This window comes from Rousettus aegyptiacus, unplaced genomic scaffold, assembly GCF_014176215.1.
Source record: "Rousettus aegyptiacus isolate mRouAeg1 unplaced genomic scaffold, mRouAeg1.p scaffold_m13_p_5, whole genome shotgun sequence".
Lineage (NCBI taxonomy): Eukaryota > Metazoa > Chordata > Mammalia > Chiroptera > Pteropodidae > Rousettus > Rousettus aegyptiacus.
Window position 1 is genome coordinate 66,808,032 of NW_023416308.1, and position 25,447 is coordinate 66,833,478.

Genomic DNA, 25,447 nt, shown 5'->3' on the forward strand with positions numbered 1-25,447 from the left:
TATAATTGTTTATAGAGAGCCCTTATGTGTTTTCTTAACTATGCTTAATACAGCATTTAGCAAGTATGCAATAAAAAGATGCTGAACAAAAGAAGAAGGTTGATGTCTTCATGGGTGGTTTCTACTGTGTTCTCAAACAATGTTTTAGGATTTTTATACATAAAAAGGAAGATTGCTGTAGGACTAATAGTCTTTGCTGTGAGCAGTGGTTGTTTAAACCTCTTTCGGTTTCCATGATCAAGTTAATTTTTATTTATTTGAAAATGAGAGGGATTTTGGAAGTTGAGCAATAAACTTCCAGAGTTTTATCATGTAAAATTAGAGCAGTTTGACACATTAAAATTAATTATTTCAGTATCTGTCTATTATTGGTATATTTGACCTTAAACAAATGAGTTTAAGCTAGTTAGATCTTGGACTTTCTTCTGCTTTTCTTTCTCTTATGACTGTTATTTACTTGCATGTGGTTGTTAAAAGTGAATTCCAGGGAGTCCTCGATTTTAGACTTTATGTTATCTGTGATAGTCCACATCAGAAAGCAGAATGCTATACAAGGCCTTGCTTGCTAAATATATGTTTTGTTAAAAGACACTGGCAAAACATTTAAAGTGCATTTAAACAAACATTTAAAATGATAGTCACAAATGAAGTACTGTAGCCCTTTCTTTCCTGCTCTTAGGACTCTGGTGAATTGATAGGAAAATCCAAATTAATTTTCTTTTGAAAATAACCCGTAGGTAACTTAATTCATTTGTGTACGTAAAGACACAATAGTTTATCATCTTGTTTCACAATTTTCTTGGAGAAGGCCTGAATGGAAAAAGTTATAAAGCAAATTTTTATTTCATGTTATTTTCTTGAAATTCTGTAAGAAGCGGTATTAAAATCTTTTGCTTGGTCTATGAGCAAGAATTTGAGGGGAAAGTTCTGAGATTGAGTTTTGTCCTACATTGAGCAGTACTGGCAAAAATTCTGATTAGAAGCAGTAAGTGGGGTGCTGAGAGAGTGATCAAGGTCTACAAAAGAATGTAGAGGAATAACACTTGATCCTTAACCTTAAAAGGAACATGAGATCTAATAGTGAAAATGATTAAACAAATGATTGTGATGCGTTGAGATAAACGTATAAGGCTTTTTCATAGAGTATCAAAGTAAGGACTGGAGTAATTAATTTTGAAGTAGGTTAGTGATGGCTTCATAGAGGAGGTAACAGGAATTTTAAAGATGAATAGTGATTTGCCAGATGGACAAAAGTGTTCTTAAACAAATTAGCAAAGTGTTAATAGAAATAAAAGGTGATGAGGCTGGAGAGGGAGCCCTTAAATGTCTTGTGGCAATAGGAGTTATTCTTGATTGATTCTGGTCTCTTCACCTTTTTCCTAAATTCTCATTTTAGAATCCCCTTTCATCCCATTTATTAGCTGCTATCCCAGCTTTAGATGCCACTGTTATCGAACTGGTAAAGTACTCTTTCCTTTTCCCAGGTAATTTGTGGTAGGGTTATTGAAAAGGTTGGAAAGGAAGTAATTGCAGGTCTTGAGTTCCAAATTTACGAATGATCTTAAAGACAAACTATCTTATCTGGTGATGGTCAGTATGACTAGAAAACATTTAATAAAGCAATTAAAGTCAATAGTATTCTTGGATATGTTTGATTAATGTGATTTAGCTATTGACACCTACTTATCTGCAAACTGTTAATTATCAGTTATTCTTAGCTATTTAAAGCTGGATCTCCATAGAAGATATTAGTCTTGAGGAAATTAATATTTTCATTAGCAATTACTTGTTAAGAGTCTGTCATATAACCAAGTGATTGAGTTGAGAATATTAAGAATTCTAAATGTGAGATCACTGGTAATGGCCTTAGTGTAGTATGTAAGATGACATATACAGATAACTGTATTACCAGGCAAATTTGAGATAAGTTCACTGAAAATCATAGGAGAGAGAAATACTGTTTTTGATTAGGGGGAGAACTGGGCCTTAAATGATAAGCATTGAGGAGCATTAGGCATTTCAGGTAGAGGAAAGAGCATGAGCAAACATTTGCAGGTAGGAAGCCTGGAACTGTGGGAAACAAAGGAATCTGTTTAACTGTAGAGGTAAATAGGGTGCTTTGGAGCTGGGGGAAGAAGTACAGTTGGAGCAGTTGTCTGAGGCTAGATTGTAAAGAGAATATGGATTTTAATCATCTGACTTTTAGATATCTCTTTTCCAGGTAGCTTTTAGCTACTGTTGAAGTTGGACCATTGTTAGAGCTGATTTTCAAAATTGTATTATATGTTTATTTTCTGCTGCCAGTGTTAAAATCGAGAAGGCAAGGAGTTTTGTTGATCTTGAAGCTGAGAATAGACTTTGCCGCTTCAAGCTTTTTATATTAACTTGATTATTATAGACTGCATTAATAGTGGCAGTATCTGAGGTTTGGGGATTTCTGAGTTTCAATTACACAGGATTCATTGAAAGTCTTCTAAAAAGAAATAATATATACCTCATTTTGATTTAAAGATAGATTTTATAAACATTAAAGGAAACTTTTCAATCTTTGTCGTTACACAAAATCTGATAAAATCAATTTAGTTAAGATGTAACCTGCGTAGTGGAATAATAGCTAAGATTTAAGGAATCCTTTCTGTCTTGAGCAGTTGACATGCATTAACACAATTAATCCTTATAAAAATCTATTGAATAAGTAGTCTTATTAGCTCTTTTGGACAGATGCATAAATTGAGACACTACTGGTAAAAGGAAATAGAGACTAAATTTAACATTTACATGTCAATGAAGAACCTTGAGGGGAAGTCAGGCAGTTTGGAGAATCTCTTAGCTTGTAGAAAACTTTTAGGGGATGGGATATAATTAGGAGAAAGCGTTTCTTTGAGAAATATAACTTCTATAAATATGTAAGATTACATTTGGAAAGAGCAACTTCATGTGTTTCTTAGAGTACATTTTTAATATACTTTCAGAGGAATAAGCAAGCCCTCAGTTGGACTATGGGGTGCTGGCTCCAGCTCCATATGAGCTCGGGAAAATCTCTGACTCGCTTAAATTGCCTCCTCTCTGCTATTTTGTAATGCTATATTTGTGCCTCTTAAACTTATTTGTTCTTGGCTTGGTGCTTTGGAAACTGAGATTAGAGACAGCTTCTCTATAAGCTTTTGCGTCATTCTTCATTAGAGTGCCCCCTTTACCAGTGTGTCATCATTACTTGGAAAACAATGACATATTACTGTCACTGGAGTAAGGGGAAGCATTTTTTTTTATGATTTTGTTTTAGGAGGAAATGGCTAACAAAAGTATGAGTTTTCTTCTACTTACATTAAAAATATGTTAATAATACAAAATATAAAAATATTTGATAATAAAAGACTTCCTACTAGCCTTTCCAACCATATCTCAGATGCTTGCTTTTCTGGATTTTTTACTTTAGTCAGCCAGGTTGACCAGAGGAAGTTTATCTTCCTTTCACATTTGTCCCCTTTAGGCATGTATGCTTGTGTAGATGCCCTTGTTTGGTGAGGGAGAATGGGACCCTTCTCTCCACCCCTCCCCACCAAACCCCACTCCCCCATTGGCCAAATGAACCATACCTGGCAAGGTATGAGTAGCATTTGTAATTAAATTACTCCCCTATCCCTCTGCAGTGGCATTCTCTTTTTTTCCCCCCTAGTCTCATAACATCCTAGGCATGTTTAGCTCTCCTAAAAATATGGACCCTTGCTTTATTCATCTTGCTATCTCCAGTACCCAGAATATAATGCCTGGTGAAGAATAGTATCTTAGTAAATGTTTAATAAATCTTTGATGAAGATAATGGACTTAATATACTGGGCTAGTGTACTATTTTGTCAGCGGTCTTTTATTTTATTTTTTGTGTGATGTTCTTGTATAGAATTAATCTTTATATTGAGAGTACTCAGATATGATCTCTTGGTCTTTAGTCAGTTCACTTGAAAAGTTCATGGTGTTCATGTCAAAAATATGAATATGATACCTGAAAAAGAATGATGGTGGTGGCCCCTTATCTATTGCCATAGACTAAATTGGCTAATTGGCTAATTGTCTTGCATTTGTTGATTTTTTGATCATAATGGGAGATCAGTTGAGGTTATATAATAGAGCATTGCTAATCCATCATGTGCTCATATGCACAGTAAGTACATCGTCGTAAAATTATTTGGTTGTGATTAATTTGAATTATTGCCTCAAACCTCATTTTTATTCCTTAATTTCATAGAACCATAGAAATCTAAGTATTGTTTCAAGGATTCTTAATTTGTGTGATTGTTGTAAGGACTATATTTCTTAAAGTATATGTATACAGTGGATACATAGTGTGGATGAAGTTATATATATCTACTTATTAAACCTAGAATTCTGTAATAGGCGAAGGCTGCATCAATTTTTCTATCATTGCTTACTCATTTTTGGCCTGCAGCTGTTGTATACCCATTAAGAGATTAGCAGAAAAAAGGTTTGCTTTTACTTGCAGTACATTTAGCTAGTTTTGAATTGTTAAATACAGTATGAGATATCTTTCTCTTTGGCCATCTTTTGATCTTTTGTGACTAGAAATTAAGCAACTTATTGGTATAGTTTAGAATAATCTTTAGTTGTATTCAATATGTAATTTTACCTAGGAATATTATTTAATAGTTGGTACCTTTTGTAACTGCTAAGTTTGCCTCTCTTATAGACAGCATCTTTGGAAAGGGATGGGCAAGATTTTGGAAAGATGTAGCATTTCTATTAGGTGAGCAGAAAACAAAACTGTATTCATAATTGTAGTTACTAGCCTTCAGGTGAGCTGTCATGGGAAAATCGGTCTAGTTTTGATAAGACCAATGTGAAGATTTGTTGGTAAATAAATTCAGTGGATTGCTCTGCAATGAATTTGTTTTTAAAAACTGTATATTCAAGAGGGTTATAGGACAGCTACATTTGATCTTCTGGTATGAAACTGGAGGAAAAAACTGGTTTGTTCTTTACATAAGTACTTTGTCTTCTCCTTAAAGATCTGGAAGATACAACCATGTTATCTTTATTCCCATTTATATATTTACTTTTAGAGGGAAACCCTTCTAAAAGTTTAATGACTGAGAAGATGAGATTTGGCAGATAGTATTTACTCCTTTATTTTTCTTTTCTCAACATTAGCTTTTGTAACTTTACAGAGATATGTAATTGTTTATCAGTTACCAGGTCTGGAATTTGTGTTAGGTTTTAATTCACTATAAGATTTTAGATTCCTGAGATGATCATGCTAAGTGAAATAAGTCAGAAAAAGTTGAGAACCATATGATTTCACTTATACGTGGGATATAAAACTGAAAGCAGCAAACGACAAACTAAAACTCACAGACAACAGTTTAGTGGTTACCAGAGGGAAAGAGGATAGGAGAGGTAAATAAGGGTAAAGGGGGTCAAATATATGGTGATGAAAGGAGATTTGATTTTGAGTGGTAAACATGCAATGCAGTATACATATGATGTATTATAGAATTGTACACTTGAAACCTATATAATTTTATTAACCAGTGTCACCTCAATCAATTTAATTTTAAAAAAGATTTTAGGCTTGGTAGAGTATAAATACTCATTTATTTTTGTTCTTCATATTCTCACAAAATATTGTTTTGGATTGGTAACCTAGAGTGGACCAAAGCATTATTTTTAGGTGATTTCTGTAGCATAATCCTGACACCACATAACACAGCTGAATGGTAGTAAAGAACAACCACAGGTACTGCCTTAGAATTTATAGAGCTGCAACTGGCAGCTGAGTTAGAAAGCTATTTATAAAGTTGCTCAGGAGGCTGAGACACTCCTTGACTAACTGCAGGGAGAAAGCTATTTCTATCAGGAGATGGAAACCTTTTATTAACTAATGTCACCCCAATAAATTTAATTTAAAAAATAGTGAAAGCTAAAAAAAAAAAAAACAAGAAAGAGAAAAGCTTAAGTTGCTTCCTATCTTTGGGCCTGTGGAATTAAGCTAGAAGTGCTTTTTCTTTGACCCTGTTCATCAGAGGTATGTTTTCCTAATTTAGCGACCAACCAAGAAGGTAGTGTAGTTTTTGAGGCCCTTTTAAATATAGTTTTTCTCTTCTGCTATTTTAGAATGATTTCATCTCTGGGGCAGATGAATGGAAAACTACTTTATGTGCTCCTCTCCTATAAAATCACGAAAGCCCTACTCACTTAAAATCTGGTGAGTTGACTTAGTTTTGGAACATTCTCGACTTTTTAAACTTTGCTTACCCATTAAGTATTGCAGTTTCTGAGGCACCTGGAGATGTGGATGCCCGAAATTCTTGAAACCTGTTCCTTGTGAACTTAGGTGAATAATGTGGTGCCTTCCTTAATTCCAGTTGACTTTGATTTTTTGTAGCCAGAATGAAGATGATGCTAATAAACAGAGTACACTATACCAGACAAGAAGTGGTTACTATCTATACTAGGAATTAGATTTGTGAAGGCAAAAAAGAGAGAATGTGTGAATTTTAGAATAGAGGTGATGACAAGACTCAGACAAGAGACAGAATTGATAGGCAATATGTATATATTTTTATTCATCCCTCTCGTGTGGAACGATTACTGTTTTAAAGAATCTAGTTCCAGCATAGCTACTAGTTTGTGTTACTTTAGTTATGCATTAAAATTTTTACAATAGAGTTAACAGAACATCCCTTGCTTGTCACACAGCTGTTACAATAATCAGAAGATGAAGGATATTAAAGAACTTTGTAAAATATAAAAAAACTGCATGTATAAAGGTTTTGCCACTCTTAAGATAAAGCGCAAGTAACAATGGTAACATTTCCCAGTTGAAGAAATTGGAGTTTATAAACTTTCTCAAGAGGTTTGTAGAAGTCATTGAGTTCAACGTGGTTTTATAATACTGTATTGGAAAAGTGATGGAGGAATAGTCTAAAATAAGGGCAAAACTTACCAATAAAATATAATATTAAGCAAAACTAACAATACCCAGTATTTGTAATGGTGCTTTAAAGCTTACAAAGTAACTCTAAATGTGTTGTATTATAGTATATTGTGAAAATATTAATATTTCTTTTTCTAAAATGGAAAAATTGAAACAGAGTGGCTAATTTGCATGCCCAAAATCATGAAAGTAAATAGCAAATCTGGAATTTGATTTAGGTCCTTTGCTCATTCTGATGTCATTTTATCCTGTTATAATACAGTCTTAGCACATGGAAATAAATGGGGCCATGCATGGCAGTGGTGATAGGAGAGCCTAAAGTAGGACTTTTGTGATGATGAAATTAGCATCATCATCATTAGTTTGAAGCAGAGATAGGAAATGAGTACCATTTAGGATTGACTATCAGATTAGTGTGAGTCAGATAAGAGGTTAGGGAGACACGAACTTTAAAAGAATAGAACAAGAACCAGATCCTCCCCCCGTTCCCCCCAATCCCGGTTATTCTATGAGGTATCCAGTGCAGCAGTGAAAGCAAAAGCTAGTTAATGTTCTCCTCTATTGGTCAAGTTTCAGGAAGTTTCATACTTGAACAGTAGAAGTATTCAAAGTAATAGCATTTTAGTTGAGTTAGAAGGCTTATTTGGAGAGCCTTTCTCACCATAGCAAAAAGAAAATTTGGTTGAAAGGTTGGCCTTATGGAATGAAGGGAGAAAGGTGGTTAAACTTTTTCCTTGCTACTTGTCTAGACCATTTAAGATTTATATTACATTTTCATAAACAAGAAAGGTAAATGCTCTCAAATATGAGGGACTCTAGATATCTATGAACAGATAAAATATGGATTCTGAATATATATGTGATAGTATCTACCTAAATATAGATACTTGCATGAAAGAATCAACTTTTTATTCTTAGTCTTTTATTATTAGTGTTATTTTAATTAGTACAGGGAAACATAACTACTAAATAAAAAAAAACACTGTTATATACTAAATGCATTAAGTGTCAATTCATGGGTTCTGAATTCTCTAGCAGCAGGGGCCTGTTTATCAAAATGCCTAGTACTGAGAAATACTTAAAGCCTATATATAGGGGAAATAAATACATAATTAACTGTGCAGTGTGCAAAATAAATTGTGATCATGTCAACTTAATAGAAGAGAGAATTTTCAAAATATTCAAAGTTCAAAATATTCAGTGTTCTTAACTATTTTTGTAATATACTTGGGTTGATAGCTTTTTAAACACAGAGTGAATCAAATAATTATTTTGGAATTTAAATAAAATAGACCAAATTTCCTATACTTGGCCATAGTTTTGAAATAGGGTTTTTTTCTTTTTTTCAGATCAACATTTTTTTGATAGCCAGAGCTTAATTTTTAGATCCAAACTGATAGGTTTTTTTTCCTTTTAGTTAACATTACTGAGGCATAATTTACATGGAATTTTTAAAAATAAATTATGTTTTTTCAATTGTCATACAACATCTGTGTAGGATACATGGAATTTTTAAGTTTAAAAGAGTCTTCACTTTAATTTTGGAAGCCCAATAAAGCAGTTTTTAAAAAAATTTCAGAAGATATGCCTTTAAGAAAGGAATTTATCAGGATGAAATCATCAGGTTTTTTAAAATGTTGTAAACAGGTAAACATGGGTCACATGGAATTTTATAACGATAGTTGTATAGTTACGAATATGTGAGGATGCAGATTTTTGTTGTTGAAATATTCCTATTGAATATTCCTATTTGTAGAAACTTAAAGGCTTAAATTTAAACTAGGGAAAAGTACTTTAGCTTTATTTTATGGTGATTTATTAATAGTGTAATAATAATTGCTCACATTTTTCTATTTATAGAGCATTATTTCAAAACTTAAAGCCATGTAGATAGGTTATTATTTGGTGCTTAATGGTTTTGGCTATATCTGTCATTACTATTTATAGCAGTTTGGAAAAAATATTTTTTGGAAATGGCTTTCACATGTTACCCAGTGGCTTAGTGGGATTGCTTGATGCCACAGGTGTAGCAATTAATGAACTGTAGTATGTGGCTGATGTAATTTGGACTCACTTAAGGTGAACAGATTGCTTTAATTGTAAAGTGTATGAATGTATAAATGAGATTCCCATTGTCTCTACTTATATCTACATAAAACTGGAGACTTTTCAGAATTTCTAAGATTCTTGTTCAACATGACTTTGATTTGGCAAGAGTGAAGCAGACATGTGTAATGTGGAATGAATAGGATGCTTCCATACTTCCCCACTTTGTGGAAGATGGTAGTTAATCATGCTGGTCAGTTTCGTAGGCCTCCAGGCCACTGATGACACATGACTATTGTTACTATAATTTTCATAAGTCTCCTTTATCTTAGACTCCTAATTATCATGTATAAATTGCAACCTCCCCCAAACACATGTCCCATCTTTCTTAAGTGCTAAGAAATCCTTAGCACTTAACACCATCTGACATGTATTTGTTCATTTGTTTACACATTCTCTCCTCATTAGTATATAAGCTTCATGATGGCAGAAACTTTGTTCACTATTGTATTTTCTTACTCCTAAGACTAGTTGGCATAGTAGAATTTGCAATGAATATCGCTGGATAAAAAGGATTTCTCTTTGTTCTTGTGGAGGTTTGCAAAGACGTGGGAAGATGGAGCACAAAGATTCTGTTCTGATTGCCTGAGGACATGAAACTTATGTTTTCTGGATGAGGTAGACTCAGGTAGAGAGGCTAACTGCAATTTATTTTCTCTCTGACTAGGCAGAATTTAAGAGAAACCATGAAAGTTCTTTTGGACTGCTACTTGTTAGACTTGGGCCTGGCTGTTGCAGAATAACATTAACCTAGCTATAAGGGGTACTTTTTGCCCATTATTTTTTCTTTTCTCCCCTGAACCTTATGAGTAGAGAAATGGACTTTTGTTTCATTTGTAAATCTATAAATATTTATACCATCAACACATGTACCAGGCATCATGTCACACATTGTGGAAGATAAAAGAAAACAGAAGATGCCTGGATTTATTTTAACAAAATAAAGAATGAGTCTTGATTGATTAAAATAAAAATGGGACAATTAGGTGATAGTTGAGATTATGTTCCTGTTTTTCAACCATGAGATATTTTTGGACATAGAGGTGACAATTTCTAATACCTTCAATTCCACTGAAGACCTTAGATTGATTTTCAGAGAAGAAATTTGAGCATTATTTGCATAGATGTTTGTTTCATTGAAGTTAGGAGATTAGATGATTTTGTAAGGGTGAAGAAAATTTGTTTTTTAGGAGGCTGGGGAGAATCAGAATACAGTGTTCATAGAAAGAAAAATGCAAATCTATGAGGAGTAGATGCTGGTAATGTATTAATTCCTTAGCTACATGTAGACTTTATTAGGTCACTTAAAACTAGGGTGACATATAAATTATTCCAAACTGGGTCACTTTTGAGAGCGAAAGGATATACTATTTGAATAGGACACTGGGACAACAGGTGTAAACCTGGACTGTTCCAGGAAAACCAGGACATTTGGTCACTCCCTGCTAATAACATACTTTTCTCCAGACTTAGTCACAGTTCCTTGAACGTCTCCAGATATTTTTTTTTTCCTTTGGAGTACTCTGATCTGTACTCGCAGAGCCTCTCATGCTTGGGTTCCTGTTTCCTGCTCTTGTTGGAATGAAAGAATTCTTTTTATTTTTTACGCTCTCCTGGGACTGTTCTGATTTACAGCGTGTGAAGGTGAGTACAGTACTCATGATGTGCTAGTTTTTTTAGGAAATCATGTTTTGTGTGCTTCTGATCTAGTATTAGATTGTTTTTGAGAATCCTGATTATAGCTCCTTTACTGAGTTGATGAACTATTAGAAGTTCTTAGAATTTAATACAAAAAGAGAAAATTTGTAATTTTGACTTTTATTTTTACATTACTTGATATTTAATATGTTTTCTTTCCTATAGGTGGGATTATAATTCTAAACTTCAGATCATCAAAGAAGAGAAGAACACCTTGTGTTTATACAACTGAACATATTGTTTTCCTAATCAGATTAAATAAATATTTTAATTCTTATATTATGTGATGAGTTTTTATTTTATTATGTAATTTTTCATTATGATCTTGTATTTTCTGGTAAAATTAAAAACAAATAATAGTTACATTTAAGGTAGTGCTTGCCAAAATATGATTCTCACTTCCAATATCCTTGTTTGGAATCTGAGGTGAGAGTAGAGTGCTCTGATTTGGAAATCACCACTTTGGAATACGAGTGAAATTCTAAACAGTCTCAAAATTAAGAAGTTTTTTAAGAGATAAGCCTGAGCGCATTTATGTTCTTGCCAGAGTCTTGTTGTTGTTTCTCTGTATCATCTTCCATCTAGTGGTAGGAATGCAGAGTATACCAGAACTCCAAGGAAAAGCTTAACTTTTCAGACTTTTAATTTAAAAATGCTTACATAGTAGACTAAAACCTAGACTAAAACCTTTTGCTAATGGGGTGGGGAGGAAACGACCCTTTCACTTGAAAACTAAGTCAATGGCAATGAATTACTTGGGAGTAATCCAAGAATATATGTTTTTTCTCAAGCATTTTCATGATTTAAACTCTCTTTTCTTATAGGATTTTATGTATTTATAACATTTGTGGGTGAACAGGCAAATGCATAAATAATAGATAATTTTAAGGGACAGTTGGGCTGATTTGAAAGGATGCTTTGTGTATGATTAAAATTTTAGGGCAGTTACGTAATGATTCTATTAACTAAAACAATTTATTTTGCACCTTGAAAATTAAAGTATGGACAATTCATCAAACTTGGCTTGTTTTCAGCAATGACTTAAGAGGCTAATTTTAGCCAGACATTAATGTAGAATACCTTAGAGTTGGCTTAGGTACCTAGCTCCATCTGAATTCTTTATTTTAGGTATTCCCTCTTTAGTTCCACTTTTTTTTCTCTGCTACAGATAGAAAGGAGGTCAGTCCTTTCTTTTTTGTTGCTTTTTAAAGTGTTCTGAGGACACGCAACACTTGATAGATGTATGGTATATCCTCAGGAATGCTTCCTAAGTCTGTTATACTTTTTATTATTATTTTTTTTTAAATTGATATCTTTAGGTGGCCTCCATAAGCACCTGAAATTAGCACTGATAGAGGTCTTTACAGATTAATAGATCTTCAAAAAAAAACTTTATTTAAAACAGAGCCAGATAATGAGACAACTGTGTACGTAAACTTACTGCAACTTTTCTGTTGAGTAGTTTTTAGGGAGTAAAAACGCCTCTTCTTTTACATGATTATTTTTTAAAAAGTCAGTTAAAAGGAAAGAAAAACTTATTGCTCAAAAACCAGGTTAATATAACATGTACAATTACCAAATTGTAGCTATCTTTATATTTCTTAGTTTTTACATGTATGAAATTTTAGTCCATTCATTTTGTAGAAAACACAGTGACATAAATAGCATATCTAGTGCTAGCAAATTGATTTTTCCTACAGCTGCAACTTGTTTTTTTAGTAATATGGGACTTTGCCTCCCTTTTTTTGTGAGGGAGTTTTGGAGATTCCTCATTACTTACCATGGTGAGAGCTTGGAATTGTGTTCTGAATATTGGCCTACCTCTGCAACAGTAGCTACAAAATTTCAAGCTGTCATACCATGCAACTCTTGTGCTTCTGACACCTTTTCTTCACATCCATGAAGAAATAAAGGAACATGTCATAGCTCTCCGTTTGGCCATTGATCATCATCATGCTCCAAAGGGTCTAGAATGAATTATAATACGTGATTGGTGTTTGTTGTGTGACCTGAGAGGTGCTTACTGAGATTTGTAAAGTTAGGGGAAAAGATAGTGAGTGATCTAGTTCCTTGACATATTGCTTTTGACTACTTGGCCATATATAATTTAGTTGTGAATATTGTAACTATTCCTTTTGCATCACCCTGTATTTGGGTAAATACAGTATAAATCAGAAAATACATACAGTTTTTTTTAATGGAATTTTTATTATTTTTTTGATATGGTTTTCATTTAATATACTGAAGGCATTTTCCCCTGTTGGCTTTTTTCCCCCCCATGTGTTTGTTGGCCTGATAGTATTTCATTTGTCAGGCCGCCGTCATTTAATAAAACTATCACACCGTTATTGGACATGCCCACTTACATTGTGACTTAGGTCCCTTAGCTTCATAGTACTTTTATCAAAGCCGTTTGGATATCTTTGTCTTTTTAATACTCTGAATCCTTCCTTCTCTCTTTTTGAATTTACTCAGTTCTGTTACTTGTACTAAGCATTTTATACTCTGAATCTTTCCCCGGTGTTTATCTTAATATCCAATTAAAATGTTTGTTAGATTTATTTCTTAGGAATAAATTAGTCTGTGAAGACCATATTTTTTGTAGTTAATTCTAATGGAAATTATGTTAAAGTATAATATTTCTCACAGAGGATCCCTCAAACATTAAAGATAAAATTGTAACAGTTACATCTTAATTTGGACCATACTTTATGACCCTTCTACACTTAGAAAAAAAATTGAATGGAGTAAGATCTATGAGTTATTCTAGTTCTCTGACATTAGACACTTCTGACAAGGGCAGATATGCCTGCGCGTGTGTAATTTCTTTTACTTTAAGTCTGATTTCAACTAGCATGTTTTCTAAATACTTTAAAATTTTTAATGAAAATAATGTTGATCCGTTATATCAAAAGTTTCAGAAATGATTTTCTTATTTTCCAGTTACTGTTTCTTGGTAAATACTTGTTCCTTTTACTTGTACTCCTACCCAGGAAAAATTTCAAACATCTGATCAGTGAAACTACATTCAATGAACCACTTAAATTACCTCCCGAAGTGAATATATGTCCAGTTTTCTAGATGGCTGAAGAAATCAGTCTTATGTTATCAAAATTGATTCTGAAGGCAGTTGCAAAGAGTATCGAAAGTAACTTGTTTGAAAGAAACAGTAGTAATTTGGCTAAATTATTACAATACTTTTTATTAGAAAATTTTACTTGGGTATTAGAATAGTTTTGATATAGCCTGGGGAGTGCCTATTTGGATGGGAACTTGAGACCTCTACATTTTACTAGTGGTACATGCCACTGGCTGGGTTGCCTGATTTTCTGTGGAAATAAACACTAAGTACCCTAAGTTTCTAAGATCGGTGAACTCTGCCTGGGGAGGTCTGTAAAGGCTTTTGGGCTGCACAAAGAGTATGGCTGTAAGATTAAGGAAATAGTCTGGTAACTGGTTACTTCTATATTTTTTGTACTTTGCTGAACATTTTTCTCTGAATATAAAAATACTGTTTTACATTTTACTACTTTTCGTACAGTTTTTGTTTTAAGTTAGAAATTTAGGATTTCCATGAAAAGAAATTTAGGACTTACATTGGCTAGTTGGGTATTCAGTTCGTATATATGTTTCCAGTCACCCTTATCTTTTGCAAAAATCTAATTCTATTAATCTGTCACTTAGTAGTGAGCACCTGTGACTTTATCTGTGGGGCAAGTTCCTTAACCTGTAATAATACAATTAACATTTACTTTATCAACCCTAAACATTATTTGTTGGCTTGGCATGTAAAAAATAAAATTGATAGCATTTTGTATAGTAGCAGTTGGTTTCTCTTACCATCTCTGGAACAGTGCTCTTCATTTCCATGGTAGGCCTATTTTCTTCCTGCTCTTAAATACTAGAAATCTTCATGAATTCTCACCTATACCTAAAGCAAAGAACCTACATGCCATATAGTAGCTTTTTTTTTTTTTTTGAGCAGTTTAGGAATTGTTAATGTAATGTTTAAGGAAGTTTTTTATTCTTAAGGTAAATAACTAAAAATATGTGTTTCTACCTTGGTACTCTTTTGATTGGTAAGGGAAATGTAATACTAAGTTTGTACTTTGTAAGAAATGAAATCTCCTGATTGTGAATGGAAAAAGCAGTAGCTATCAAGATTGACTTTTATTTGGAACTGTTCACTTCTGATTAGTCAGAGGTGAGGAAAACATTTCCTTCCTGTGTTGTTGGAACTCAGACTTGGAAGCCTTTTAAGTTACTGCTATAGTAGAAACATTGTGTGGAGAACAAATTACTGCTTGGAGAAAATAACTGGTTGAGTTAAAATACTATGGGGAAGTTTGTTCTACAGAGTTTGTGTAAGAATTTGTTTTTTTTTTTTTCTTCCAGTAATATTTGTATAACTGGTTTTGTATTTGGTCTACTCTGGATTCATAATCTGAGCATGAACTCTTATTTCATTTTTTCTGTTAAGTCTGAAGTGTATTATATTTTAGCTTCTGGAGTTATTCTTCAGTTTTTATGTAGTCATTTCTAAAGCATACTAGAGTTTTCATAAGTATTAAAATAAAAATATTTGTTAGATCTCCTTTAACTTGAAATTTGAAATTTTTCACATGTAATGGGCTCAGATTTGTTTTTCAACCTTTTGGGAAGAGAAAGTTGTGTAGATAGTTGTAGATTGTTGATGTAGTCTATGTAAAAATTACTATTTTGGATGCTTTATAAAAAAGTCTTATTAGGACTGTATGCACACTGAAATGAATGTATTCAAAAAGTAAGAGTGACCACTATATGCAAGGCATCAGTCTAGGCCTTTGGGGATACAGCAGAAAACAACAGAGACCCGCCCACATAGAACTTACATTTTAATTGGGAGAGAAAAGACTTTAAACAAAACAAGTTAGGTGATAAGTGCTTTGGAGAGAAATAAAGTAAGGCCGGTAAGAGGGTATAGTAAAGGTTTGGAGGTAGAAGAGTGTCCTAAGGCATTGTTATTTTTTATAAAAATTCAGAGACGTTCATCTGATAAGATGATATTTAAGCAAAGATCTATAGGAATAAAGTGAAGGAGCAAGAAATATAGATGTCAGGCAGAAGAGTATTCTAGTCAGAAGGAACAGCAAGTGCTGCGCATCTGAGGTAAGAGTACTTGGATAATGGGAAACATTGTAAAGGAGACATCAGTGTAACAAGCAAAGGGATGTGGAGGAGAGCTTATCACAAAGAAAATATTGCATAGATTTTATATATGCTAATATATAAATTATCGTAGTTGAAAATGAAATCTATACCTTTGTCTTCAGTTAAAATTAGGCTTTATCTGACTAATCAAGCCATTTGCTTAACCACCAGATAAATAGTATGGAAAATGCTAACAAAAATGTTTTCAGGCTCCCTTTAAGGTCTCTTGATGTAGTAGAAAAGAATGATTTGGAAGTAAATAATTATAGTCTAAAGTAATTCTGTAATGTATTATGTGCCAGCTTAGTAACTGTGTGGAGGGTACCTTCTGTGAAGGGAAAGACTTCATTCATTTTGAAGAATGAGCAAGAATGGAAATATTCTGATGTAAAACAGCATGGCACATTACAAAACTGTCGTGATTTTGTGTTAGAAACTAAGATTCTAGAGGAAAGACATTGTCAAGGACAAAATATATGCCATCCTTTAAGCAGTGTGGATGTGATTGAAGTTAGGCAATGATTGTGTTGCAGATCATTCTGTGGCTAGTTTAGAGAATGTTTAGGGGTTTGGGGTGGGTGAGACCCCAAATCAGGTGTTCTTAAAAAACGAAGAGGTCAGTCATTCCAACATTTCTCAGTGGGGACACTTTGGATGGGGTTTGGATGGGGCAGTTCTTTAATTGTGGAGTGCTGACTGTGCTTTGCAGGGTAGTTACTCTCCCTCATTCTTGATACTAAATGCTGATAAAACCCCTCAGAGAGTGTCATAACTTCCCTTCCCAATTTTTGAATGTTCTCAGGCATGGTGGTACTCCTTAGTTAAGAAATAAATAGGATCTCAACTCTGTCATTGGCAGTGATAGTGGAATAGAGAGGAGAAAGTAGGATTATTGGAGGTTTGGGAGACTTGTAAACACGCATAGAGGTGGGAGTACCTTTGGGGCAGTATTGTGACAAGAAATTTCATGGCAGGTTCAATTTTGAAAACTAAAATAAGATTCTGAGGCGTAAAACGAATGCTGATGCCATTGTGAGGAAGTAACAAAGAATTAAATAGCTTATTAAGACAGTTTCTGGAAGGATATAGAAAAATTAAATACATAAAAATAAATACAGAAAAAGCTAGGAATATAACAAATTCAGAACTTGACCACTGTGCTTGAGTTATAAAGTATTCAAAATAAGCAAAAGATAAGCCTTTACTCAGTGTATTTTTCAGAGGCAGAGAAAGCTTAGCTTTGGGAATAAGACAAAAAGAATATATTCAGTGCCATAGGACAGGTGTAAAATACCATTCAAAAAAATTCAGAGACGGCAGAGATCAAATTCTACTTTTTATTCTTAGAAGCTGACTATACACAGCAAGTTGAATGTACTATTTAATTTTTATTGCAAGTAGTCTGAATTGTGAAAGCCTTGTGTCATTCTTCTGTCCTTAGGCACTATTGTGCTTTGTTCTTTAAGCATTGTTGGCAAGGATATCTACTTATCTAAAATACATTTGCTTAACAACTATTACTTTTTATAATAATTGGAACTATTAAACATTTTGAAAGATTATAAGCAGGTAAATGGTCATAGTTACATTAATGTTTCTTGGTAGGAATCAAGGCCAAGTTAGGTCACTTGAATTCATATTTAATCATTATGCACTAACGATTAAAACTGGACAAATTGCTAATGAGTCATGAATAACTTTAATATTTTTCCTTTTATAGTGGTTACAACTAAGATATTTGTACTTGTTTTATATGTTCTTTGAAAATAAAACAACTCATTTCTTGATTTTTCTCTCTGTTGTCTAATTGGACCATATTTTGTATTTTCTTTGAATTTGCCAATAATAATCTCTTAAGCAGATTGGAGGTGAAACTTCATGGTCTTTTTAAGAGCTTTTTTTTTAGTTTTGGTGCTAAAACAATTGTATATTAGACTATTTTATTGTAATTCTTTCCAGATTGAAATATAAAATCGGAACTTATGTTGTTTTAACTTTTTCAGGGTGATATTGAGTAGTTTCTGGATCATTTCTTATTTGGAAATTTATTGCAGTAAAAAACCTGTCCATTTTCAGTTTTGTATTTTAGTGTCAGCTAGTTGCTATCTCCTGATATTCAAGATAAGTCTGTAGAACTAAAGGAGGGAAAGAATGAGAATAATTTTGTATAAACAAACTGAGATCCCACTCTCTCAGATATCACATATCTATTATCTTCCTTTAGTGCAAACACAGCATTCCAGGAGGGATGTTAATAAAGGTAGTTTGACCTTCAGCTTGTTCATGCTTCTATAGGTATAATTTTTTTAAAAGCTTTTTTAAAAGGTAGAGATGGATGATATGAGTTGTAGTTCTGAAGGCTTAGAGTAGTAAGAGAACCGAAAGTTCCTCAAGGCCTTAAAACAATTCCTTTTGAGATAAAAAAAATATATACTTGAGGATCAGTTATTCCTTGAGGAAGTTCGATTTACTTTCTGGTGTTATTGATCATTTATTTATGTGATCCTGCTCAACACCCTGTTTACTTCTCAGGTGGGTCGTAGTAGTCTCAGTGGTTGTCATGACAGATTTTAAACAACTTCTTCATGCTACCTATTGTTCCACTCTGTTAGATCTTTCATCTGTTAGTATACAAATCTGGGATTAAGAATGAATTAAAGCCAGAGAGTAATTTAATCTTTTTCTTTATTGCAGATTTAATCCAGTGCACAAATGAGATGAACGTGAACATCCCACAGTTGGCAGACAGTTTATTTGAAAGAACTACTAACAGTAGTTGGGTGGTGGTCTTCAAATCTCTCATTACAACTCATCATTTGATGGTGTATGGAAATGAGGTAAGCAGAAATTTTGGTTAACAAGTGTATGTCTGACTATGTTAACTAGTTATCCCAGTTTGCTTCTCCCCCTGAAACTTTAGGAATGGCATCAGCAGTTGGGTCATATAGTTAAAAAGGGCAAGATGTCTTGGAAGAAATATAATTGTAGACCTTAGAAATTGAGTAAAGATGGCCTGTAAACCAGAAAACAGAAAGTGAGTTAGAGCACAGAAGGCTTCAATAATGGGATCGAGAAGCAAAGATTAATGCCTAGACGTGGGTTCTGTAAGCAGTACTGGGTTTTGCAGGTTTTGTATATGGACTATGTTTGTCGATATCCGGTTTTTACTATGGACCAACCAGAATTCTTTCTGATCTCATATAGTTGTCTATGGAAGCACTTTGCCTTAATCAAGGGTATAATGGCCACAGGGACTAACTGAAGAATCCCTTCTTCAGTAGAGAGATATATCTGAAGTCTTCTTTGCCCAAAAGGGGAACAAATAGGGTGCATAAGCTTTTGCAGTTTAATGTTTGGAGAGAAGCATCTTGTTTTCCATGATAGCCTAGCAGCTCATTTCTGAATTTTTACCTTAAGCAATTTTCTCAGTCCAGTATATTTGTAAATGATATTAAAAGGAACATTTAAAATTATGTTAAAAGAACATTTGAAAGGAATTTAATTTGATAATTCTACACTGGTACGTGCCTTAGAAAAATGTAGCCCACTGGTTGCTGGGAGATAGCTCCCATAGAGATTAGGAAGGACTTTAGTCACTGGCATTAGTCTTTTGGGCATAATGACTTTCTGACATTTGTCTTTTACATTACTCATATTTTGGGCTTTTCAGTCATGAAACTCTTCTATTACCTTTGACAGATACCAATAGAGCATCATTAAAGTTCAGAATTAAAACAGGAATTTACTCACAACTTTATCATTGCATGCAACAAGATCTGTTTGCACATATTGGTGTTCCCTTTTGGTCCTTGTCCAAAAGTATTTTTTATAGCTATTATCGTAATTTCAATAAAATATTTAGCTTCTTAATAAATCACACCATAAGCATCTCCACGTTTTATATTCTTTGTATTTATCATCTTTAGTTACTGTATAATTGTTCATATATTCCATGACTTTTTAAATCATTCTCCATACTGAAAATTTAGTTTTCTAATTATTGTGTCACAGCATCACATTGAATGATTTTACTTGTAGTTTTTAAGTTTTAAAAACTATTTCTAGAAGCGTTACGTAAGCAAAAGGCATGACCATATTTAGGACATATTTTACACAGTTGGTTGCTAATTCATTATAATTAGTATACAGAGCCAACAGAAATGTTTGGATATACTAGTTTCAATATAACTTGAAATATTTCGATCTTAACTAGGATAAATGTTTCTACTTTTATCAGAAATGTGTTTATTTAAGATCGTGATCATTTATTCCAAAGAACATCAAGCCTATATGTATTTTTCACATTTTTTAAAAAAATGTATAGCTGACCCTTGAACAAAATGGGCTTGTACTTTGTGAGTCCACTCATACATGATTTTTTTTGATAGATACTGTAAACATTTTTCTTATGATTTTTTTAAATAACATTGAGTTTTCTTTATTTAACTTTAAGAATCAGTGTATGATACATATAACATACAAAATAGTGTTTGTTATATGACTGTTTATGTTATTGGTAAGGCTTCCAGTCAATAGTAGGCTATTAGTATTTAAGTTTTGAGGTAGCCAAAAGTTATATGTGGACTTTTGACTGTGGGTCTGGCACCCCTAATCTCCATGATGTTCAATGATCAACTGTAGTTTATTTTTTTAAAAAAGCCACAAATATAACTAACTATAGTGCCAGATGAAGAGGCAAAAATGGTGGCTTTCAGAGGCTGTAAATAAGGTAATAATAATAGAAACAAAACCTTGATAAAGGCAAGGAAACGGAAAGTTTACTGCCATTCCTTGACAGGAGAAGAAAGATAGAATTTCAGTGTAATTTTTAGATAAATTCGTGTTTGGTTTCCCTTAAGCAGCTTAAAACAAATCCAGTGCTCTGCTCATTCTGCTAGTTTATGGAACGCTCAGGTTTTTGCATTGATAGTTGTTACTAGTCTCTGAGAAAGTATGCGTAGGATTTCACTGTGCTGTGGCAATGGCAATACCATGGAATAATGGTTCTCAAATGGGGCAGGGGAGGAAAGTGATCCCACCATACACACTATATATACATACTCCAGGGGACATTTGTCACAACTGGAGAGAATGCTACTGGCACCTAGTAGGAAGAGGCCAGGGATGCTTCTAAACATGTTACAATGTACGGGACAAGCCCCCACACCAAAAAATTATCAAAACTAAGAAAATCAAAGTCTAATACTGTCTTTTTGAACAGATTGCTTTAGGATCAATAATGAAAGGTGAGTCTTTGATTTACAAATAGTTTTTAAAAATCCTGGTTTGTTAGTTAAGGATGATTTCAGATCAACAAGATTTGGTCAGGGGAATGATAGTGTACATTCTAATTGGTAGTAACCTAATGCATACTAAAAAAGAAAAAGTGAAATTGAAAGGAATTTCCTTAATTCTCTATTTTAGAAGTTGTATGTAAAGGGAAGTAAAGATAGTGTTCTAAGGCAAGGACTTTGGAGAGCGTTTTGACAGTATTTTGAAAAGGTAAACTTATATATGTTTGACTCAACAATTCAGTCCTAAGTGTAGGTTATGAGAAACTCTTGTGTGTTTGCATAGGGAGACAAAGTAAGATGGCGATTAAACATTGTTAATAATAGCGAAATTGGAAAGAACTTAAATATCCATAAAGAAGTCAATACATTATATTTATAGTTAATTGAAATGCTAGAACATCATTTTAATTGGATGAACTAGATTTATATATATTAAATAATTCTTGGGAAAAAGTTGTTTAAAAGCACATTGGAAAAGAATATGTACAACATAATATTTCTGTAAATTTAAAATAGAAAATAAAATTACATACCGTTTATAAATACTTCTATAGTAGTAAAATTATAAAAACATGGGAGCGATATATACCAACTTCAGAAAGTGATTGCCTCTGAAGAGGGAGGGAGAGAGATTGAAGGTATTGTGTCTTTAATAAAGTGTATAATGTTTCGATTCTGTAAGATCTAAAGTAAACATGGTAATGTGTTTAATCTGGACTGTGGGTAAGAGGATGTCTGTAGTATTGTTCTTGTGTATGATTATAAGTATTTTTTTTTAAAGTCAGATGCCACCTGAGTATGACTAGCACATCCTAATATGCTACAGTAAAGGCAAAATTACTGTGCTCAGTTTAAAAGTGTGTATTTCTTTTTATTTTGACTTTAATACTATAGCTGTGGGCATTATTAGGTTTTAATAAATTCTCATAGGCTAGTGAAAAATATGTTTTTATTTTAGGTTCGGTAACTAGGAAAGCAGATCGAGGATGAGAAATTTAAACTAGATAAGCTTAATGGAATGTGTTAACTACAACTTTTCTCGCTAATTCTGAAATTAGTTTGTTAGATGACAGTACCTTAATTTGACATAATTATTTTTTTTTTCCAGCGTTTTATTCAGTATTTGGCTTCAAGAAACACGTTGTTTAACTTGAGCAATTTTTTGGATAAAAGTGGATTACAAGGTAAAGACAATTTATTCATTATAGAAAATCAAGAGTGACCCCATATGATGATTATAGCAGAATTGAACTATGTATTTTAGAACGTATGCTATGGAAAGGAATCTCATATTTTCGTGAATTTACTTCTAATTCAGTAACTTGAAATTGCTGTAATCTAGCATTGTAGTCCTCCATGCACATTCTGTCTTAATAAGAACTGTTGTACTTAGTTCCAGAGCTAGGTTGTTAGCATTATAGAATGTCATCTCTAGAAAGAGCCTCATAAAGGACATACCAGATGACTTGGGGATATTCAACAGTAAGGCTCAATTTGGGCAGTGTTTTAGAGAAGGTAAGATTTGTGCTGAGCTTTGAAAGATGGACAAGGATGTGAGTTGACTTAAACAGAGGTACACAGATATACACAGTTATGAAGGAATGTGGGGTATTTAGGATTTATAGAGCAAATGAGTGTGAATAAAATGTATGGATGATGTACAGGAGAACATATAATGACAGATAGCCCCCAAGAAGCTGCTCGGGGCCAAAATCAGGCACAGATGAATTTGATAGAGTTGGGATTTTATAATACAGTGAGAAACCATCACAGTTTTTTGAGTTGAGAGAGGAGGGGAGAGAAAACGTGTGTTAAAAAGAAAGCATCATAGCTTAGTGCAGGTTGGATTAGAGTCAACAAAGTCTTGGAGACATTGAGACTGTTCTGGTCATCATTCGGTCATCTAGTGGAGAGTTAATGAGAGCTTGAATTGTGGTTCTTATGGAGATAAAATCAATGGAATTTAGTGACTAGCTATGTTTGGGGTAAGGACTGTTCAGTTCAATATTTGTTTACTTTTGGCGAATGAAAATATTAATTAGAGTGAATTAAATACCCTATTTTCCAGATATTTTGGAAGAACAGTAAACTATACATAGGACTAGTTGTTTTAAGATTGTTTTTACTTTAATGGGATATAAAACTGTCTAAGTAGATAAGGGGAAAAAACATGAAGCAGTGAAATCCTTTTTCAAATTGTGGTTCTAGATATATGGCAGATAAAACTGGAACTGCTCTGTTTTCAAGGACATGGAAGAAACTGCCTGCTCATTTGTTTATTTCTGCTTCTCTTCTTACTCTGTTCATTTGAACTAAGGGTCTGTGGAAAACTATGCAAACCACTATTCTTTAGAGCAGAATATATACATATGTTCCAGTGAGTTTTTGGTTCTTTATTAGCTACTCATTTTCCACTTTAAAGTTCACATTCTAAAATGATAAAGATAGGACTGAAATAATAATTGAAAGCATATAATTCAATGGCATTTTTGAAAAATAATTTTGTTTGCTGATGTCTTTTGTTTGGTGGAGTCTGCTGTGTTTTATTAAATATGTACTGGGTGTTGTATTAGGTGTATGTAAATATAAATAAGCTTCTAGTCTAGTGAGTTAGATAGATACTGTGCACACCGAATAGCTGTGAGCTGTAGTAAAGTAAGCATAATATGGGAACATAAAGAGTTCAGGGAAAGTTTCAGAGATTGAGCCTTGAAGGATGAGGTATTTATCTCATCAGAGAGGATAGAGTAGAGTCAATTAGAGGGAGCGGTGTCAACTAAAGAGCTGAGGAATGTGAATCTGTACCACCTTATTGAATATATCAGTAGCTATGAGAATATATAGGGGTAGTGATTTTTTTTTCTGTTTTGTTCATTGATTTTTCTCTAGTGGCACTTAGTAGGCCCTGATGAAATATATGCTGAATAAATGAATTGGTGATTATGTTAAATCTAGTCACTTTACATTTTCTTTTTTGATTGTTGTGGTGTTCTCTTTTTGAAGTAACAGAAATCACTAAAGTTAAATTTGTTAGATGAAGATAAACCAGAATAAAATGGACCTGGCTTTTTAATGAGGAGCAAAATCTTATAGACTTTCTCGAGCCAGGTAGTAACTAAAATAAAAGTTTTTTTCTTTTTATAATGTTGATTAGATTTTATGTGACTAACATTTACAGATCTCATGACTTATTTTTATGGTGACATTGGTTAACAAAATCCAGTAAGTTTCACATGTTCAATTTAACAATAAGGCAGCATATATATTGCATTGTGTGTTCAACTCCCACAGTTAAGATTTCTTTCTGTCACCACCAGTTTGACCCATTTTACCCTGTTCCTCGCCAGATATCATGATTGATGAAACAAGATCTTAGAATTATTTAGATATTTACTTAGAAAGTTTTATTGAAAACATATTGTTTTATTGTTATGCCTTAAACTTGTATATTGCCATTTCTGTCATTGTACTATGCAGTAATTTTCTGTACTTTTTATAAGGTCGGTATACATAATTGGAGTTGTTCTAAATAATATACAACTAAAAATTTCTTAAGTATGAAAATTATAAAATTGCTTAATGATTTGTGGAGTGGGTTGTTCCATGGGATGTTCAATTTGAGTTATCATCAAGTAGTGTAAGAGAACATGTTTTTCTAATTCCTGACGAACAGAAGACAGAAATGTCGATCAGAAGTCAAAAATATATATTGTTGTCATGAAATTCTCAGGAAGGTTTTTCTTTTTTGTTGTTGTTGTGTTTTTTTGTTTTTTGTTTTTGGTTTTGTTTTTTTTTTTTTTTTTTTTTAGGTGAGGCAACCGTTGGTTGACCTCACAGACTGCAAGGACCTTGCAGCTTACAACCCCTTATTTCTTTGTTTTTTGCTCCTACAGCATCTGGTCTTCCTAAGTGGTCTCCCATTCAAGTACTAACCAGACCCAACCCTGCTTAGCTTCCGAGATCAGATGGGATCAGGCTTTTTCAGGGTGGCGTGGCCGTAGACTCAGGAAGATTTTTCAATGCTACAAACGACATACCTGATTTAAAAAATGTGAAGTCTTACAGAGATTAGAATGTATTATTCATTAGTCACTTAATTTATATCACTAAATTGAGGTGGGATATCAAGACATGGCCATTGGATGACATGAATTGGTTTTCTAAGCAAATTGGGATTTTAATAATTTATGAAAACTTTTAACATTTTTTT

The 25,447-nt window shown here is 33.2% G+C and overlaps 1 protein-coding gene, 1 long non-coding RNA gene and 1 other non-coding gene across 34 annotated transcripts in view; 2 read left to right on the plus strand and 1 right to left on the minus strand.

Annotated features, from left to right (window-relative positions):
* Positions 1-25,447, plus strand: part of PICALM (phosphatidylinositol binding clathrin assembly protein) — a 91,303-nt gene that overhangs the window by 9,317 nt on the left and 56,539 nt on the right. For all 32 annotated transcript variants that reach the window (XM_016160294.2, XM_016160295.2, XM_016160296.2 and 29 more), the window contains exons 2-3: positions 18,638-18,780; positions 22,346-22,421. In XM_016160294.2, the coding sequence (XP_016015780.1) occupies positions 18,638-18,780; positions 22,346-22,421 (219 nt within the window). The remainder of the gene's footprint in view (positions 1-18,637; positions 18,781-22,345; positions 22,422-25,447) is intronic.
* On the plus strand, positions 5,546-16,938 carry LOC107518541. Its single transcript, XR_001598897.2, has 2 exons — positions 5,546-10,699; positions 10,919-16,938. It is a non-coding gene; the product is annotated as an uncharacterized LOC107518541 (long non-coding RNA).
* LOC118603577 lies at positions 25,122-25,240 on the minus strand. Its single transcript, XR_004951226.1, has one exon. It is a non-coding gene; the product is annotated as a 5S ribosomal RNA (ribosomal RNA).